The 19,316-nt window shown below is 37.2% G+C and overlaps 2 protein-coding genes across 11 annotated transcripts; one reads left to right on the top strand and one right to left on the bottom strand.

The window, feature by feature from the left end:
• The first annotated feature begins 118 nt into the window (after positions 1–118).
• On the top strand, positions 119–11,216 carry LOC127450410 (serine/arginine-rich splicing factor 2-like). Of its 2 annotated transcripts, XR_007898972.1 has the most exons (4): positions 119–618; positions 4,238–4,547; positions 10,409–10,514; positions 10,980–11,216. XR_007898972.1 is itself a non-coding variant. In XM_051714511.1 (3 exons), exons 1-2 carry the CDS (start codon positions 257–259, stop codon positions 4,533–4,535), a joined length of 660 nt encoding a protein of 219 aa, XP_051570471.1. In that variant the 5' UTR covers positions 119–256; the 3' UTR covers positions 4,536–4,547; positions 10,409–11,216. The 2 variants fall into 2 exon arrangements, 1 of the variants encoding a protein (XP_051570471.1); XM_051714511.1 differs by having other exon boundaries at positions 10,409–11,216.
• Positions 11,217–11,359: 143 nt separating this feature from the next.
• On the bottom strand, positions 11,360–18,944 carry LOC127450406 (histone-arginine methyltransferase METTL23-like). Of its 9 annotated transcripts, none has more exons than XM_051714500.1 (7): positions 18,371–18,608; positions 17,136–17,528; positions 16,942–17,043; positions 16,748–16,849; positions 13,989–14,226; positions 13,819–13,903; positions 11,360–13,292 (listed from the first exon to the last, which is right to left on the bottom strand). In XM_051714500.1, exons 4-7 carry the CDS (start codon positions 16,808–16,810, stop codon positions 13,115–13,117), a joined length of 564 nt encoding a protein of 187 aa, XP_051570460.1. In that variant the 5' UTR covers positions 16,811–16,849; positions 16,942–17,043; positions 17,136–17,528; positions 18,371–18,608; the 3' UTR covers positions 11,360–13,114. The 9 variants fall into 9 exon arrangements, with proteins under 9 accessions (XP_051570460.1, XP_051570459.1, XP_051570461.1 ...); XM_051714499.1 differs by lacking the exon at positions 18,371–18,608 and having other exon boundaries at positions 17,136–17,238; positions 17,331–18,322; XM_051714501.1 differs by lacking the exons at positions 16,942–17,043; positions 18,371–18,608 and having other exon boundaries at positions 17,136–17,238; positions 17,331–18,323.
• Positions 18,945–19,316: the final 372 nt, after the last annotated feature.

Genomic DNA, 19,316 nt, shown 5'->3' with positions numbered 1-19,316 from the left:
TTCATATGAAGAATTTGGATATCGCTGTATTTATCGCGTCGATATAAGTTTCTGGTTTCGGGTCCATTTTGCTAGTGTGGGCGCGTGATCTGAAGCCCCGCTGCGGCTGCGCACGAGAGCTCATTGTGTTGTGTTCGCGGACTGAAAGCGGCGCGGGAGTCACCACGTCAACTCGTGTTTGTTTAATCGTTTTGTCACGCAAAACGAGTTCTCAATCTGCGGGAATCCTTCTAGTTTGTTGGATACACCATTTGAAATGAGCTACGGTAGACCTCCGCCAGACGTTGAGGGCATGACTTCGTTGAAAGTGGATAATTTAACGTATCGAACGTCGCCGGAGACGTTGCGGCGCGTCTTTGAAAAGTATGGCCGAGTCGGGGACGTTTATATTCCCCGAGACCGATACACGAAAGAGAGCCGAGGCTTCGCCTTCGTGCGCTTTCACGACAAGAGGGATGCCGAAGATGCGATGGACGCAATGGATGGAGCGATTCTGGACGGACGAGAGCTCCGGGTTCAGATGGCCCGCTACGGCCGGCCGCCCGATTCGTACTACGGGGGCCGCCGCGGTGGGGGAGCCGCGAGAAGACACGGCGGACACGGCCGTCGCAGCCGAAGGTAAAATTAACACATTTACTGCCCTTTATATTTACATCTCACTGCTAAATAAATGTTTCTCGTGTTTGTAATTTTGCAACCACGGCTGTTCTTACCAAGATTTGATCAATGTTTTTCGAAAATATACTGTGTGTGTGTATGTGTGTATATATATATATATATATATATATATATACACACACACACTGGCGGCCAAAAGATTATTTCTGATCAGTTGAATGCCACTTTGGTGAATGAAAGTACCAATTTTCTTCTGAAACAGCTAAATCTGTACATTATAATGAATAATGTACAGATTTTGCTGTTTCAGAAGAAAATTGGTACTCATTCACCAAAGTGGCATTCAGCTGTTCACAAAGTATAGTCAGGATATTACTGATGTAAAAAAACAGCACCATCACTATTTGAAAAAGTCATTTGATCAAATCTAGACAGGCCCCATTTCCAGCAGCCATCACTCCAACACCTTATCTTTGAGTAATCATGCTAAATTGCTAATTTGGTATTAGAAAATCACTTGCCATTATATCAAACACAGTTGAAAGCTATTTGGTTTGTTAAATGAAGCTTAACATTGTCTGTGTGTTGGTTTTTGAGTTGCCACAGTATGCAATAGACTGGCATGTCTTACGGTCAATATTAGGTCAAAAATGGCAAAAAAGAAACAGCTTTCTCTAGACACTCATCAGTCAATCATTGTTTTGAGGAATGAAGACTATACAATGCTTGAAGTTGCCAAAAAACTGAAGATTTCATACAAAGGTGTACACTATAGTCTTCAAAGTCAAAGGACAACTGGCTCTAACAAGGACAGAAAGAGATGTGGAAGGTCAGATGTACAACTAAACAAGAGGATAAGTACATCAGAGTCTCTAGTTTGAGAAATAGACGCCTCACATGTCCTCAGCTGACAGCTTCATTGAATTCTACCCGCTCAACACCAGTTTCATGCACAACAGTAAAGAGAAGACCAGTAAGGGAGACCTGCCACTGCCACAGGCAGCTCTCACTGGACCTGCCACTGTCATGCAAGGTTTTCACAAATCATGAAAATTAATTTAAGCCTAGTATGAGTGCTCAGTTATTGGCCTTTTACTATTTTTATGGCTTAGATCATTAATATTTCACAATGCAAATATGCAATTTTCCATCAAAATTAATGAAATCCATTTGTGACATTTTTCACAAATGCAGTTCTATCTGAAAGTAGTATTCTTGTATTATAAGCAAAGTGTTTTAAGAACATCACCTCCCAATGCCTAAATACTGATTTCTCTAATAAGTTATTGTCTCAGAAACTTGAAATATTAGTTGACTGATATTAACTGAACTGTGAAACATTTCACAGATCATGAAGGACTGAGCCTATAGTATGACCTGTCTGGGTCGTCAGTTTTTACAGATAAGCTGAGTTCTCTAAGACCATAATTGACACAACCTATACGGTTCTTATTATAGCCTACAAGTCAATTAGGATTAGTAAGATGTAATCAAACACAGTGAAATATGATTGTGAAAGTTTTCACAAATCGTGCTGTATCTAAAACAACTGAATTTGTGTGGTCACAGACTGTGGGTGTAATGGAAATAGCCGTTAAAAAAAATTTGCTTTTCACCTTCCCGACACATGGCCTTAACAAGAGTTGACAGACAAAAACTTTGCTGTGAAAAAATTCACAAATCAAACTGGTTAAGATGAAAGTGGTTTCACTCTTCTAGGTGTACAACATTTTGAGCAATACGCGTTACAAAATGAAGAGTCGCTATGAATACGGACCGGAGGACCACGTCACCTATTATTTACAAGTCTACAGCAGCGCACGGCGGATTTATAGGCAAATAAAGTCTGAATATCAACCGCAAACTCTCTACTGCGGTAAGTAGACCTAACATATGACATACGTGACCAGTAGAAACACTTATTGGTACAAATAACAACAGAACACTCCACAGCAAAACAATACAGACAATAGGCTACATACAGATAGTTTACTATTGGCAGTGAGCTAGAACTATGCTAAAGTAAACTACTACACTTTTTACTGTTGTGCAAGTTGCACATCTGCATATATTGAAGCGATGTAGGCTGATCTTTGTGAGGTTGGATCAAGTTTTCTTGTGCAAAAGAAAAAGACAGGATTGTAGAGGCAACAGAATATGCAAATTAATGTTTTAAATATCCTAGTGTATGGACGCAGTACATGCACACGTGTGTATATGGTGGCGGATCGCAAGAGAGGTGCAAGTAACGGTGACTGTGCGAGTTGGAGCTGTCTGTGATGCTGATGGATCGAGAGGGAGGCAGAGGTAACGGTGGTGGATCATGAGGAAGATGATTAAAACAGTAACGGAGCCAAAGAGAGCTGTCTGCAGCAGTGGCAGGTTGAGTGATAGCTGAGTGAGAGCTGCCTGCGGCGGTGGCAGACAAAATAAACTATATTTATATATTTGATAACTATATGGTTTCAGTGCCTTTTTTTTTGTTTTTTCTCCTAAAGGTTTACATACGATTCAAAATCATTTATAAAATGTACGATATGCTGTTTACAAAGAGCATTGCATTGTTTCTTGTGTATCCACCTTTTTCCTGAACATGGAGTGTTCCACGATTCGACTGTTTTCAATTTCCGGTCTCCAGTGTTTTCACTCTCATCAGCATACTGTATATTTTTAGTGGGTAATGTAATGTTTAAGTTATTACAAAATTCACAAGTTGTCAAAAACATGCCGATACTTCACAGAGTCGAGATGACCGTTTTATTAATAGACAGTGCCTCACCTGAGTGTGAAGATGACATGAAGAGATGGTCATCCCCGATGCCTTTCTCTACTCTTGCACGCTCTCCATTTCATTGGAAGTATTGGAATCGGGTCCGATACTGGGCTCATGTACTCATAAAAAGGCTCGGATATCAAAAATCCGATAACATCTGATGTATGAATGTCATTGCGTAAGCTTACAGTGCACAAATTAAATCCACAGTTCCCCTTGAGCATTTCACTGCTTAAATGCAGGACAAGAGGCATCCTGTACAGGATGTCTTCATTTTGGCCGAAGTACGGCACGTCCCGACTAATACAGGACAGTTGGCAACCCTATTTGGAGGGCTAAGAGTGCATGTCTGTAGGCAGACTTTATTGGAATAGTCCATGGAGCCTAAGGATTTTTTATTTTTCCCCCTTTTCTCCCTAATTTGGAATGCCCAATTCCCAGTGCGCTTTTAAGTCCTCGTGGTCGCGTAGTGATTCGCCTCAATCCGGGTGGCGGAGGACTAATCCCAGTTGCCTCCGCTTCTGAGACTGCCAACCCATGTATCTTATCACGTGGCTTGTTGAGCGCATTGCCACGGAGACGTAGTGCGCGTGGAGGCTTCACGCCATCCACCACGGCATCCACGCTCAACTCCCCACGTGCCCCACAGAGAGCGAAGCATATTATAGCGACCACGAGGAGGTTACCCCATGTGACTCTACCTTCCCTAGCAACCGGGCCAATTTGGTTGCATAGGAAGCCTGGCTGGAGTCACTCAGCATGCCCTGGGATTCAAACTAGTGAACTCCAGGGGTGGTAGCCAGCGTCTTTTACCAACCTAAGTATTTTCTTTACCTCCACCCGCAGTCCCAGACGCCGGAGACGCAGCCGTTCCAGAAGCAGAAGCCGCTCTCGTTCCCGCAGCCGCTCCCGTTACAGCAGATCAAGGTCACGCTCCTACTCTCGCTCCCGGTCACGCTCCAAGTCACACACACCCCGTAAGAGGAAGTCCAAGTCGCCCTCCAGGTCTAGGTCCCGTTCAAGATCCAAATCCAGGTCCCGTTCCAGAAGCCGCACACCTGCTTCCAACAGAGCGTCGAAGTCCAGGTCAAGGTCTAAAAGCCAGCCGAAGTCTGCTGGTGAGGAAGGACCCACATCATCCTAAAACCTTTCAGAGGTAAGAAAACAATGCACAGGAATGATGTGCAGGAAGATCTGAAATTTACTCGGGTATTTTTAGTGTTTTAAATGCATTTTTCTGATTATTATATTAAGCAGGCAAACTAGAGGGCTTTATTTGAATCCAAAGCTGCGCTGATGATCAGCCAGTTTACAGTCTTATTTTACACAATGTATGCATCAAGCCAGTGCAATTAGCTTTGGAAAGTGAGCTGGCACTGGAAATTTTTTTTGTATTTAATATTTTGCAGTATAAATAGTTTTTTGAATGAAAATAGTTTTTTACTCACCTTTATGTTGTATGACCTATTTTCTTCCATGGCACACAATAGGTAAATTATCTGAAGAATATCCTGGTGGCTCTTTTGCAAATACTGCAGTAAATGGGGACTGGATCCGTCGAGCTCCAAAGTGACAATAAAAATGTGCTATTTTCCAAGTCTTCTGAAATTGTAAATGCAGTGGCATTTCAAAGCATTGCTCAGTTTGTTTGAGCAGCCTGACACCCCAACATTGGCTCAACTAATGGCATCAATAGGAATGTCAATTTTCAGACATTTTCATAATTGATTGTCTTGGAAATTAACTATTGATTAATCGTTAATACCGCAAATACATGTGGAGGACTCCAGATAATATGTGCATGTAGCCTAATGTTTAAATATAATTTAAATTAATACACTTAAACACAGCTATTGGCATTTTCTCTTAAAATGTTCTTAGTTCAGTGTGTTTTAATACATTTAGGCTGTTTAGTATGAATTTGTTTCATTACTGTTAATAATAACTTGTATACAAGATACATATTTCACTAAAAGTCACATTGTGGATCGTGGGATATTTCAGACATTTGGACTTATTTATGCTGTGTACACGGTACATAATGTACCACTTCTCTGCTAAGATGTTAGGTGAATGTGTCCTGCTCTCCCGGCAGTCACTGACGTAATTGTATCTTGGGATGAAACAAAGAGATCAACAGTGATTGTTGTCATGTTATACTTTAACACACTATCACGGTGTATGCAGAAAACATATTGTTCATCTGTACAGAAACGCTCCGTGATTTATAAGAGAGGGAGTGAAGGATGCACCTCTCGCGGTGGATGACTGTATAGATAGTCTTTTCAATGTCTTCTGTCGTGATTACTGAACGCATTTGTGCTGAAATCTATCAATCGATGATCTATAAGCTTAATCAATCATTGCTAGGCATCAGTGCTTATTTTGGTCCCTTTGTAGCATGATGGAACCATTCCTCAATCACTTTCATTATATGAAACGAGAACAGTGTTAATAAAATCATGTTTTGTGTTAAACTAATTGAAAAATAATTGAATTGCAGAGCAGGTGATGGTTCTGCTTTGATAATGCTATGAATGGTGTTGAACTCAATGTGGAATTGTTTCCTCCAAGCTGCTGAATCCAGTATGGCAATATAAAAGCAGGGGTGTGAGGTGCAGTTTGAGCTGTAAGAGGTGTGTGTGATCCAGCCACCTGCTCCTGTTGGGGTTGCTTTGGAGCAGATGGGTGTTTTGGTGGTGCTGAGGTACGTCTATGAGACAATGGACAGACAGCATCCTACCTTTGAAAAAGACTTTTATGGAGTACAAACATAATCTAGCTGCCAGTTGCTTCCTTTCACCTGGATATGTGAATAAAAGCTACAATGTTTCCCTCTAGTCATGTCTAGTTATAAAGGCCAAGACCATATACCAAGTCGGTGCTAAAAATAAAGATGTCACGATACCAGTGTTTCTGTAGTACCGAGCACTCGATTCGATAACCGCACGCTCTGACACACGACTGCTTCCAAATGCTCACACACACATTTGAAATATTTTGTGGGACAAATAAATGCACAATTTATCAAATTAAAATTGTGACATGTCTATTGTAATTGTTTAACAGCATAAGACTGCAATCTTAGTCTACATGAGCTGCGAGCTTATAAGTGAATGTGTGAAGCCAAACGCTCAAAACGCCACAGAATCATGCGTGCTGTGTGTGATGAGATGACGAAGCGGAACACTAATCCACAGTGCATCACAAACTATACATTTATATAATTAAATCACAGCATTTGCGCTTTAATGATTGCACTGGACCACGTAGCGAACTGTTTTCCGGACAAGTAAAGCCTCCTTCAAAACACATCAAAATAAAAGCTAGATGCCTGAAATTGTGATATTTTACAACTGTATTGTAAAATGTAATCCTCACTGCAGTAGTAGTAGTAATAATAATAATAACAGAAGTAATAGAATTGTTGTTGTTGTTGTTAATAAGCAGTATATCACAAGAGTGAGTGCTGAGTGAGCAAGAGTGCTGTTGTACTGAAAAGTTTAATAATAAAAAAAATCAATGGTATGTTATTGGTTAAAAGTTTTAGGAATAAATTTGATTAGACACTATTTTGATGATGAAATTAAATAAAATTGTAATAATCAGGATTTAGGAAAAAATCTAACAGATTTTAGAAGGACCCTACTGAAACACACAAGCAATTCATACTTCATTGAGAAACACTTGAAGGAAACATGCATTTGTTTGAATTTATTTACATTTGAAATGTAACTTTTTAACCCTGTAAAGCCTGACATATGAAAGAATTGTTAAATTCTATTACATTTTTATTACCATTAGACAAACTTTAAAAAGAAATGTTATATAAATAAAAATTGCTCTTTAAAATTTTTTTTTTTTTTTTTGCATCATATTTGATACTTTGATACTTTGGGTTTTAAAGTTCATTATTCTCCTGAGCCCCACCAATTCATTTTTATATAGGAGATTTGTTAAAGTTTTTCTTAGCTACAGTGGTAAATCTTGGGGTATTATCAGAGGATTACCTGGGCTTTTCAGAGATACCAAATATTTGAGAGTTTGGCCATGACAACGTCCTCTCTTTGGTCTATAAATATGGATTGAAACGTATCACAGCTCAGTTCAGCACATCAAATACAATATGAATAAAATATTCTTTTTTTAATAAACAATTTTATCATATGTGTTTTATGCACCATACACTATATTGATATTTAAAAAAGGGAAATTGTAAAACTTTTTTTCGCTGGGTCTCAGAAACTTATGGTAAGATGACATCATAGCTTATAATGCAAAATAATGAGATCTTTATAATGACAGAGCAGGCTGCATATATGAAAATACACAGAAATATTAGATCAAACTTTAAATATATCTTATAAAAAGTATATGTCAGAATTTTCAAAGCTCTGTGATTTAAATGTTTTTATTTATTTATAGTGGGCATGAATGGAGTGTAATGGTGTTTGAGAGATATGCCTCAAAAGCCTGTTGTATCATATTTGATACATGGATTTCAACATGTTTTTTCAATAAAATAATATAAACAGTTTTAACCAAGCACAAGTTGCTTAAACAGGAGCCATCAAACGTTGTCGTATTTTATACCCATGACGTAATAGGGTTAAATGGGCTAAATAAGTGTTTAATAGCACATTACCATATTAGAATGTTTTTGCTGTGGTACCAATATTGTTATCAAGAACCGTGAAATTTAACTGGTATCAGTACCGACTATGGAAATTTTGGTATCGTGACGACACTATTTACCTCTTTTTAAAGAAAAGTTAAAACTGATGTGGTTTGGGGCCTTCACACAGGACACAAAGACTGAGCGAAATGGAATTGTACATAGAGCTAATGTACTTTTTTCACCTGCCCCTTCATTCATCTGATTGGTCCAGTGTTTTAAAACTTTTTATAATGCATTAAAAAAAAAATGCATAATTTTATATTTAATTAGCATTGATAGCTCTGTTGGTAAATTTTAAATCTGACACAAAAAAAACCCTCTGTTAATCAGGCAAGCAGGCATGATTATTGGCCAGTGCCAGCAGTTACTGGGTCTCCGTCCAACTTTTATTTGTTTGTTTATGCTAATTTTAAATTTGCGATTTAGAAAATGTATTCGCTGGTCAGAGGTGGGTTTTTTTTTTTTTCCGTTTAAGTCGAAATGTGCATTAAAGTGATTGAAACGGTTTATTTGTAAAACGATGACCTGTTTTGATCATTTGTGCACGTGTTATGGGTGTGCAATGGACCCTTTTCACACTTAATGATTCGACACTTGACAATTTTCACACAATATTAAACGATTTGATAGCGATGAATGGAAGACCAAGGCAAATATCATTTTTGCTTACCCATTTGCTCCAACATCAAAAGAAAAATGCCGCTGTTACGTTTCCACAACTTTCCAAATAAAGAAAAAAATTGAGCGCTGGATTACGACCGTCAGAAGAGAGATGGGAAATTTACTGTCACTCACTCGGCAGCTGTATTAGAAACCTTGTCGCATGTGGTTTTTTTTTTTTTTTTTTTTTTTTTTTAACTAATTCCACTGTATCATATACAAAGTATAATGTTAAACATTTACACTAAATTAAAAAATTGCAAAAATAAAATTTGCTAGATTTACGCTGCTAAATAAGGCTAAAACCCATCATTACAGTCTGTGAAAAGGGTCCATAACTTGATGTGACTGGCCCAACGAAAGGTCTGATCTTGGCACATAATTCTTCGAAAGTAGCCCTCAACATTTGGAAATGTTTAACCCACAGCTGGATGTTAAAGTGGGTCCTCACAATCCACCAGAACAGTTTTGAGGGCAGGCGCTCCCAGGTAAACGGAGGCTGGCGGCATATGGGCATAGCAGCTATTTTAACCCCTCATTATGGCAGATATTACACTCATTCTGGCAGGATTTAATAAAACAGTGTACAGTTGCTCAAGTACCATAAATACAACTCTTCCCACAAGGAGGTCATTCAGCTGCTCCATCATGACATTGCGGGCACCCTCAGGATATTGCGCATGATTTAGTGGATAAAAAAACGTGCAAGCGGTAGCATTTTCTTTAGTCTAATTTTTAGAAGTATGCTTAAATGCTAAACATTTGGATGGAAACCCAGCAAACAGTAAAATTTCCTTTCGAATAATCTGTCTGCGCAATATATTGGTCTGTCACCACTAATAGGGGTGGCCGATATAAGCAAACATTTTATGGTCGATAATGACATGTACCACACAGACATGCACTTTTTTTTTTTTTTTTTTGTTAAAGTGATTTCAAAAACATCTGAAAAGAAATAATGAAAGTTCCTTTATTTAAAATGGGCCTAATGTCTGTTGTACTAGACCCATTATCCATTTGAAAAACATTTTTTTATTTTACTGAAACAGTCATGTACATTAAAGTGATGCTATTTAATCAGTCAAGAACTAATTATAAAATAATATTTCCTCGACATTTTCCAAAGCAAAAAAATGTAAAAAAATAAATACAATGCAGATCCCTCATTATTTGGAGTGCAACCCCTGATTGGAACACACATTCTGTACCATGCAGCAGCATTTTGTATAACCACTATATAGACAATTATCTAAAATTTGACACTTTTTGTTTTATATATCGGTATTTTGTTTAAACCAGTTTATCTCCCAACCCTAACTACTGAAAGTGCAGCACAAAAGGTGCGAGATGCTGAAAGTGCAATGCGGCACAATGGCCAAAAATGTCCTTAGAACAACAATTAAAACCAATTCTGTGTGAACGGCCCCTTTGACTACCTATACTGTCAAATGTTACCCATAAATATCAGCAAATATGCTTATGCAGTCTAATTAATGTGATGCCAAAAACACGTCATATGCACATCCACAGATCTATATATAAAAGTAGTATTTGTTATGGTTAGCTGTAAATGTCATTTTGATCCCCAGCAACCATGTGCTCCGTGTCAATCCATTTCCCCACTTTCCATTTCCATACTTTTTCATCCCATGTTTGACTACTGTTTTGTGTTCTCCCAGGTCTTCCTTACCATTGGACGATTCCAAACGTGTGACCTCGGTTGGATCCTGAGGAACATCAGATTGAAAATCCTGAAAGCTACACAATGGCTACATGAGCCTAAAGGTCATTATGACTGATTGGCATTGTCGAACTGTTTCATAGTTATACAGCCCTTTGTTCTTTCAATACATTGTCTCTATTTTATGTGAGGTTGTTTTAAACGTGTGTGTCCTTTTTAATTCGTTGAGTAGGACGAGCATCACAATTCTATTGGCCTTAAAGGTAAACTTGTCTCGGTGATGGTTTTGAGTGTTAGCTGCACCTAATTTGTGTAATACAGAAATCAATGTAGCTTTGCCTTTTTGTTGTTGAAATTCTGCTTAAATCTGCAAATGTTTAAGATGATTATTCTTTAGTATGCTTTATTTTGAAGTGATTTGGAGAGTAAGAATAGCCTGAGTTCTGATCACCATGTGTAACATACTAGTTTTTGTATTTTATTTTTCATTTTATTTGTATTTTAATTTTGGTTTTTGTGTGTGACATTTGGATTCTAACCCCATGTCTTGTGTATTTTTTGTGCACTAGGCGCAGTTGTCTAGCTGTTGAGTATTGCTGGTTAGCTGTTAAGATCCGGTGTTGCCGTGCTTGGCTGTTTCCAGTTTTCTCCAGATTGCAGCTGTTGCAGGTGTGGCCGAGGTCAAACGGCATCTGCAAATACATTTTTGGTAGTATAATCGCTGTCGTTCATTAATTTATTTTTGTTCAACAATTTGGAAAGATTGAAGTATCTTAACAACAAATAAAGCATGCCGATAAACTTTGTCAGTTCATTTTTCAGTCTTTTAATTAAATTAATTTTGTCCTAGTAAAAGTAAAATGTGTTCTTTTCTCACGTCTTGAAAGTTAATACATAAACCGTGTATAAATACAAAACCACTAAAGTCAACATGAAAATGTATTTGCAACCCATTTTACTTCCATAATCTGATATTTCCTAGTGAACTGGGATATTCAGTGGAAAAATAAATGTAGGCACCGGACTTGATTTTATCCATCTGGAATTCATTGAATCATGAATAGTGGCCACTGTGCATCAAAATTAAATCCAAGCAGTTGGAGGGGAAGGTTTGAAAAGTAAGGTATTCTGGCTACACATTGTAAAAAAATGTCAACAGTTAAGGGCGCTTACATCCTTGTGATTGACGACAGCAGCGGCCAATCGTGTGCTTGGCTGTCTGAGGCAGATCGACTTGCGTTAGCACTGCTGAATACATTAAAAGGCTCATTCGAAATGAGCAAAAAACTCTTGCGGCACAGTCTGGCGCAGTTGCTCTCCCCTGACTGCGCTGGCTAAAGGCATGATGGGAAACGACTTGCTGATGTCACCGCTTAATGTTCATTGTCTTAAACAACCGTGATGTTTCGTTCTCTTCTAAAATGTTAGATTTTTTTTATTTCTAATATTATGTTTGATGTGTATAAATTCTGTGAATATTCCCAACACTCTGACAGTGCGATCTTTGAATGGGATATGTGATTTTTTAATTATATTTTCTTATCTAAAATGTGTCTTTATTAAACTAAAAATGGATGGAAAGACACGTCTTAAGCGGGAAATTAAATAACAGGTACGTTGAGTCTTTCATCATATTTTCATTTTAAAGCAACAGAATTTAAATTACATCCACTTTATCAGCAACACCGCATGAACGTGAATCCCACGATATCTGCCTTTGATCTCGAAGGTGTCTTGTCCACAGCTCTTATTTCACTCCTCCCGACTGCACCCGTCTACTCTTATCTACTTTCAAGGCAAAGCGTTTGGCATCTCAAACGAGCCTAATGTCTATGAAGTGACACACGCATCAATGGAACCTCGGCTCCCAACTTCACACCAAGGTCTTTTTCACACGTTTTTGGCTCACAAATTATGTCTTTGAGAGTACAAAGCTAACTATTTGGCGAAAATGTTTGAATGTAAAATTAAAATATGTCCTGGTGTGAAACAAAAAAAAAGTCTCTGATTTAATTGAATAAATAATCTGCAAGTGATGTGTGCTTTAAAATGAATACGTAGAGACGGCAGCTCATACACAAACACCTCATCATGATCATCCTGCGCGCTCTTGTGTGTAAGAGCACTCTGAAGTGTGTAGCACATACAGACTGTATTTATTTCGTTGAATTGCAGCTTAATGGGGATTAATAATCACACTGGTCCATGGAGGAAACTGCTTATCTGGAGGTGAGAAACACCCATCAAAAACAAACAGAACCGCCAAAATAAAAGCTCGATTTAAATGGACGCATGTGTTTTTGCTTAGTAAATATTACACTTGTTGGGCGCATAAAATGTCCTGGAAATTTGTGCCTTGGAAAGAGTGGAAACCCTGAATTCATGATTCATGAGGTGAGGCAACAAGGAAAGTTTTTACATTTTAAAGAAACTACAGAACAGGTTTATATTATTATTATTGGAATAATGGTCACAAATGAAATACTGCAGCAAGAAAGAGCATTTTAATGTCTTATTGACTTAACCCGTTAAAAGACTAGGAGTAACAAGTGCTGCAATGAAAAGTTAAGTGATACTGTTAGGATGAATCACATGTAGTATTCCTCAGTTGTCAGTCTTTTTTTAAAGTCTTTTATGTATGATAAACAATTGAATAATTTAACATTTTATATGCAAGTACTCAAACACCAAGAATTCATAGAACTTATACACTAATTTGTTGATGGTTATCTTTTGCTGTTATAATCAGCATTTGTATGGTGTGATTCCCAGGAAGAGTTGATCCAGCTAGGTGGTTTTTGTTCGCATCAAATGTTTCTAATGGAACATTAATGCACTTCAGATCCCATTTGTATAACAAGGCATCTATGGACCAGTCAGCACTGAAACAACAGAAACAAAAAAGGTCATTAGTCTTGAAGGCCACAAAACTGTTGGACAGTCATAATTTTTGAAATAATTGAAATCATTTTCACACACAACTTTTCACGGTATTTTCATCATAGTTTTAAACAATTTGTATTTTAACAGTGGATTGTCATAGTTTAATATTGAAAGTCTGGGTCTGGGACAAGACTAAAACTGTACAATCTATACATAAAATAGAATATATAATAATAAAATAATGTAGCTAATTTTAGATTTATTTGTCTAGGACATCCACAGTCATGGATACCATTGACGTTTCTATAATGAATACACATTTTTCTGGTTATGCTCTGCTCTTAAATGTTTAATTGGCTAGAAACGGCACTTTGTAATATCCTTATCCAGGAAACAAACAAATGGAAAGGTCATAGAAATTAATTAGTCAAAGAGTGTGTGAACGGTTATGGCGAACACTGTAATGCAACTGATTGTCACTTGCTAAAATGCTAGATAAAGAATTGATGCATGTTTGTCGATCACCTTCTCTCCTGGTAAGATGTCCAGAATTGAGCATGAGGGTTTCTCCTAACAAGAAAGGAGATGGTCACAAGTATATCTTCAAAATCTGTCGAAAGCAGAAGAGAGATATTGTTTTGTCCGAAACTTGTACAATATTTATGCAGCAAATAAAACATGGAAAACAGGCTCACCTTCAGGTTCATAGAATACATCTGATCCCAGGATAACATCCACAGGTGGCAGAGAGAGGAGTTCTGGGGATATCTGTCCCCAGGTGAGTCCAATCACAGGTACACTGGGGAGGTTATTGACATTACAGGAGCGCCTGCAGTTTTCCAGGCAGAGGGGGAAATCTGCACTGTCCGACAGAATAACATGAGCGCCACACTTAGCAGCCACTACACCAGGCAAACTCACCCCAGCACCAAGCTGCAACATAAACAGACATGGTTAATTAAATTAACTTTATTAGTGACAAGTGGTTTTGCATGACTAATGGAAGGGTTATATAGTACAGTTGTTGAAGAACTGGGATGTTAACCTCAAGGTTTTGGGTTCAAACCTTGCAAGAGTTGACTCAAGAACCATCACCATTGTGCCCTTGGTCACTTGTTGGAATAGTTCACTCTAAAGTGAAAATTCTGTTATGATTTACTCACCCTCATATCGTTCCAAACCCATATGCTGTTATTTTTTCAGTGAATGACTTACATTATTGTCTTCTGGACACAAAGCTATCGTATGGCTTCATAGGACTTGGAATATAGCACATGAGTCCTATGGACTACTTGTATTTGCTTTTATGGTGTTTTTTCTTCTTTTGGTTTTGGAGCTTGACAGCCATGGTCACTATGAATTGTAGTTTTATGGAAAAGTATGGTGCCTTGATCCCACCATGGATTAGAACAAAACAAAAAATTATAATTCTGATTTTATTTCTCGCAATTATGACTTTATAACCATTTAATTCCGTGATATAAACTTGCAACTGCGAGAAATAAAGGTGGAATTGTGAGTTATAAAGTAGCAATGCAAGTTTTTATCACACAATTCCAACTTTAAATCTCGCAATTTCAACTATTTCTTGCAGTTGCAACTTTATCTCACAATTTCAAAATTTGCAATTGCAAGTTTAGCCTATATCATGCAACTGCAACGTTACATCTTGCAATTACAAAAAATAAAGTCAGGATTACCTCTTTTAAATTCCATGGATATAAGGTCGTGATTGTGAGAAAGTTGAAATTGTAAGTTATAAAGTCAAATTTACAAGATGCAGTTGTGAAAGTTGAAGTTGCAAGTTATAAAGTCGTTAACATGCAATTCCAACCTTAAATTTAGCAATTTCAACTTTATCACAGTTGTGATTCTATAACTCGTAATTTTGACTTTATTTCTCACAATTGCAAGTTTGCTTCACAAAAGGGCAGCTTCATATCTCAGAATTGTGAGTTATAAAGTCACAATTGCGAGATATATGTCTGAAAACTGGACAATGCTGCCTTCGTAAGCTGTATACGGAGGTAGAATAAAAATAAGGTGCTTTTCAAACTGTTCTGAGACAAGTTTTCTTAAGAGTTCCATTCATTACAAAAACGCTGTCAGTTAAGCCATTAACTGATTAGGCAGCGAGGCAGGAAGTCAGCATCCTACATTTTCAAAAGCAGCCATAGTTACAATTGAGAAATAAAGAATTTCTCAAAGAATTGAGAATTATTTTTTTTTATCATGCAATTCCAAATTTAATTCTTGCAATTTCGACTTTTCTCACAATTGTAAGTGTATAAAAAGCCTTTATTTTTGTCTCACATTATACATTTGCACATATACAGTGAAATTCTTTTTTTCGCATATCCCAGCTAAGCTGGGGTCAGAGCGCAGGGTCAGCCATGATATGGCGCCCCTGGAGCAGATAGTGTCAAGGGCCCAACAGTGGCATCATGGCGGTGGGGCTTGGACCCCCAACCTTCTGGTCAGTAACCCAGAGCCTTAACCGCTGAGCCACCACTGCCCCTAAAGTGGAAGTCGCAATTACAAGAAATAAAGTCAGAATTACCTCTTTTATATTCTGTGAATATAAAGTAGAAATTGTGAGTTATAAAGTTGAAATTGCAACTTTATTTCTCACAATTGCAACTTTATATCTCGCAACTGCAAGAAATAGTCATAATTACCTCTTTTATATTCCGGATATAAAGTTGAAATCATAAGAAATAAAGTTGAATTGTGTGTTATAAAGTCACAAATGCAAAATACAGTTGCAATTGAGAAATAAATTTGAGTTTTTAATCACACAATTCTGACTTTATATCTCGCAATTTTGACTATTTTTTTCGTAATTGCAACTTTATATCTCAGAATTTGGAGTTAAGTTGCAATTGCAAGAATTAAAGTTGGAATTACCTTTTTTATATTTTGTGCATGTTAAGTCGAAATTGTGAGTTATAAAAAGTAGAAATTGCGACTTTATTTCTCACAATTGCAACTTTATATCTGGCAACTGCAAGAAATAAAGTAAGAATTACCTCTATTATATTCCGTGGATATAAAGTCGAAATTGCATGTTAAAAACTCTCAATTGTGACTATTATTTCACAGTTGCAACTTTATATCTCAGAATTGTGAGCTATAAAGTCACAATTGCAAGTAATGAAGTCAGAGTTACCTCTTTTATATTCTGTGGATATACATTCTAAATTGTGAATTATAAGAAGTAGAAATTGCAGTTCGTTTTGTTGTTACATGCCATCGTGTTACGCATATCAGACGCGTTTGAGCTCATAATGTTAAAGTGCTCGTCTGCTTCATTCTCCCTCTCTCTCCTTAACAGTTCCCTGTAACTTTTAACTGTCTTGTCTAATGATAAAAAGGCAAATATCAATAAAACTTCTATTATATACTGTTTGCAAATATGCGTATATCCCGTTTAAACAGATGTAATAAAACCAACCTCACAAAACTTGAGCAGATCAGCATCCTGTGGAACGCTCATAAATCTTCCTCTGAAGCACATTTTCTAACAGTCTCTCCTCAACAGTTCCCTGTAACTTTTCTAATGATAAAAGGCAAATATAAATAAAACTTATATTATATATCGTATGCAAATATGCAGATATCTCATTTAAACAGATGTAATAAACCAACCTCACAAAACTTGAGCAGATCAGCGTCCTGTGGAACGCTCATAAATCTTCCTCTGAAGCACGTATTCTAACAGTCTCTCCTCAACAGTTCCCTGTAACTTTTCTAATGATAAAAGGCAAATATAAATAAAACTTATATTATATACCGTATGCAAATACGCAGATATCTCGTTTAAACAGATGTAATAAACCAACCTCACAAAACTTGAGCAGATCCAGCGTCCTGTGGAACGCTCATTTATTTACCTCTAAAGCACGTATTCTAACAGTCTCTCCTCAGCAGTTCCCTGTAACTTTTCTAATGATAAAAGGCAAATATCAATAAAACTTCTATTATATGATGCCTGCAAATATGCAGATATTGTGTTTAAACAGATGTAATTCATGAACCTCATGAAGATCCAGTGTTTTCTTCCCATCAAGCGCTCATCTAATATCTTCCTCTGAAGCGCGTATTCCATCAGCCAGAATCAAAATTTCAGGATCAGGATAAAAAGTTCCTCTGATTCACAAATTATGACGGTCACTCTGTGACAATCCAAGCAGGCGATCCAGGTCGTTGAAACTGTCAAGTGATTGCTGCTCGTGCTGCATTTTTCGAAATTGTCGAAATTGCATGATAAAAACTTTCAAACTGCAGTTTTATTTCTCACAACTGCAACTTTATATCTCGCAATTTTGACTTTATTATTTCGCAATTGCAACTTTATATCTCAGAATTGTGAGTTATGAAGCCACAATTGCAAGGAATGAAGTCAGAATGACCTCTTTTATATTCTGTGAATATAAATCGAAATTGTGAGTTATAAAAAGTAGAAATTGCGACTTTATTTCTCACAATTTCAACTTTATATCTCACAACTGCAAGAAATAGTCAGAATTACCCCTTTTATATTCTGAATATAAAGTCGAAATTGCAAGAAATAAAGTTGAATTGTGTGTTATAAAGTCACAAATGCAAGATACAGTTGCAATTGAGAAATAAAGTTGAGTTTTTAATCACATAATTCTGACTTTAAATCTCGCAATTTCTATGTTAGTTTTTCACAATTGCAACTTTATATCTCAGAATTGTGAGTTGTGAGATATTAAGTTGCATGTGTTTTTTCACACAAATTTGAATATATATTTCTCGCAATTTCCACTTTCTATTCGGAATATAAAAGAGGTAATTCTGACTATTTCTTGCTGTTGCGAGATATAAAGTTGCAATTGTGGGAAAAACTATTTCTACTTTATAGAACTCACAAATGTGACTTTATACACACAAAATAAAAGAGGTCATTCCGACTTTATTTCTTGCCATTTCAATGTAATATCTCGCAACTGTAAGGAATAAAGTCAGAATTACCTCTTATATTCCGTGAATATAAAGTCAAGATTGCAAGAAATAAAGTCAAAAACAGTTAGAGACATAAAGTCAGAATTACCTCTTTTATTTTTTTATTCTGAGGTGGTATCAGTCTTCCATAGAAAATAGCTGTGTAAAGAGTCTTAAAATCTCCCTATTTGTGTTCCACTGAAAATACAACAACATACGGTTTGTCATATCCTGAGTATTTTCATTTTTGAGTGAACTATTCCTTTAGCCTCAGGTTACTCCAGGGTGGCTGAACCAGTAACAAGTTCACTGTAAGTCATTACTAGGTAGTAATAAGTAGGATTGATGTGGTCACCTCAAGAACAGTCTTGTGTTGCAGTTCCTCTCTTGCCATCCACACATATTGTGACAGCACCACTGCACAGGGCCAAACATACATGCCATATTGTGGATCAAGAACCTGAAATAAATCACAGTGTTTATATAACACATAAATGCATCAGATTATCTGTAGAGATATAAAACTGTGTTGTACCTCAGGAATAGACACAGTTAATGACTGAGTATCTCCGCTGCCCTCAAATGTAAAAGTTTTCTCTATTTGGGTTTGGGGAGCAGGTTCATTCATGGTCTTGCTAAATAATTTTATTTTCCAGAACTGAAGCGATGGATTTTATCACGCAAGCTACGATATTTTTCACGTTTCCAAAACACTTCCGTGTGTTAAATCCATTCACCCAATCATCACGGGGCGTTTAGGGGGTCTCTTTCTCTGGTGACGTTCTATTGGTTCTGTTTTGACAGGGGCTCAAGTACACTCAATAGCCAATCAGCTTTCACATTGACGGTACATATCGAAAGGACAGCCAATCAGAGTATTAGAATTCCTTGAGGGGCGGGTAATTAAAATACAGGTTAGATTGCGCCATAAGGCGTGAACGAAGCTTGCTACTGCCAGGTTATCTAACTTTAGTTTATTACCAAACCGCTCACCTTGTCCACCGCCCGCCTCTCTGAAATAAATGTATTTTAATTTCGGCCTTTCCTAAGGTGCT

This window comes from Myxocyprinus asiaticus, chromosome 13, assembly GCF_019703515.2.
Source record: "Myxocyprinus asiaticus isolate MX2 ecotype Aquarium Trade chromosome 13, UBuf_Myxa_2, whole genome shotgun sequence".
NCBI classification, from domain to species: Eukaryota; Metazoa; Chordata; class Actinopteri; order Cypriniformes; family Catostomidae; genus Myxocyprinus; species Myxocyprinus asiaticus.
The sequence above is the reverse complement of the archived record's forward strand: the minus strand, read 5'-3'. Positions and strand labels throughout refer to the sequence as shown.

Coding starts and splice junctions, on each gene's coding strand:
- LOC127450410 (XM_051714511.1), top strand. CDS start 257: ATGAGCTACGGTAGACCTCCGCCAGACGTTGAGGGCATGACTTCGTTG. Junction 619..4,237: donor CACGGCCGTCGCAGCCGAAG/GTAAAATTAACA, acceptor CTCCACCCGCAG/TCCCAGACGCCGGAGACGCA.
- LOC127450406 (XM_051714496.1), bottom strand. CDS start 18,889: ATGAATGAACCTGCTCCCCAAACCCAAATAGAGAAAACTTTTACATTT. Junction 14,227..18,616: donor AACACAAGACTGTTCTTGAG/GTGACCACATCA, acceptor TTTATGTTGCAG/CTTGGTGCTGGGGTGAGTTT. Junction 13,904..13,988: donor TGTATTCTATGAACCTGAAG/GTGAGCCTGTTT, acceptor TGCTTTCGACAG/ATTTTGAAGATATACTTGTG.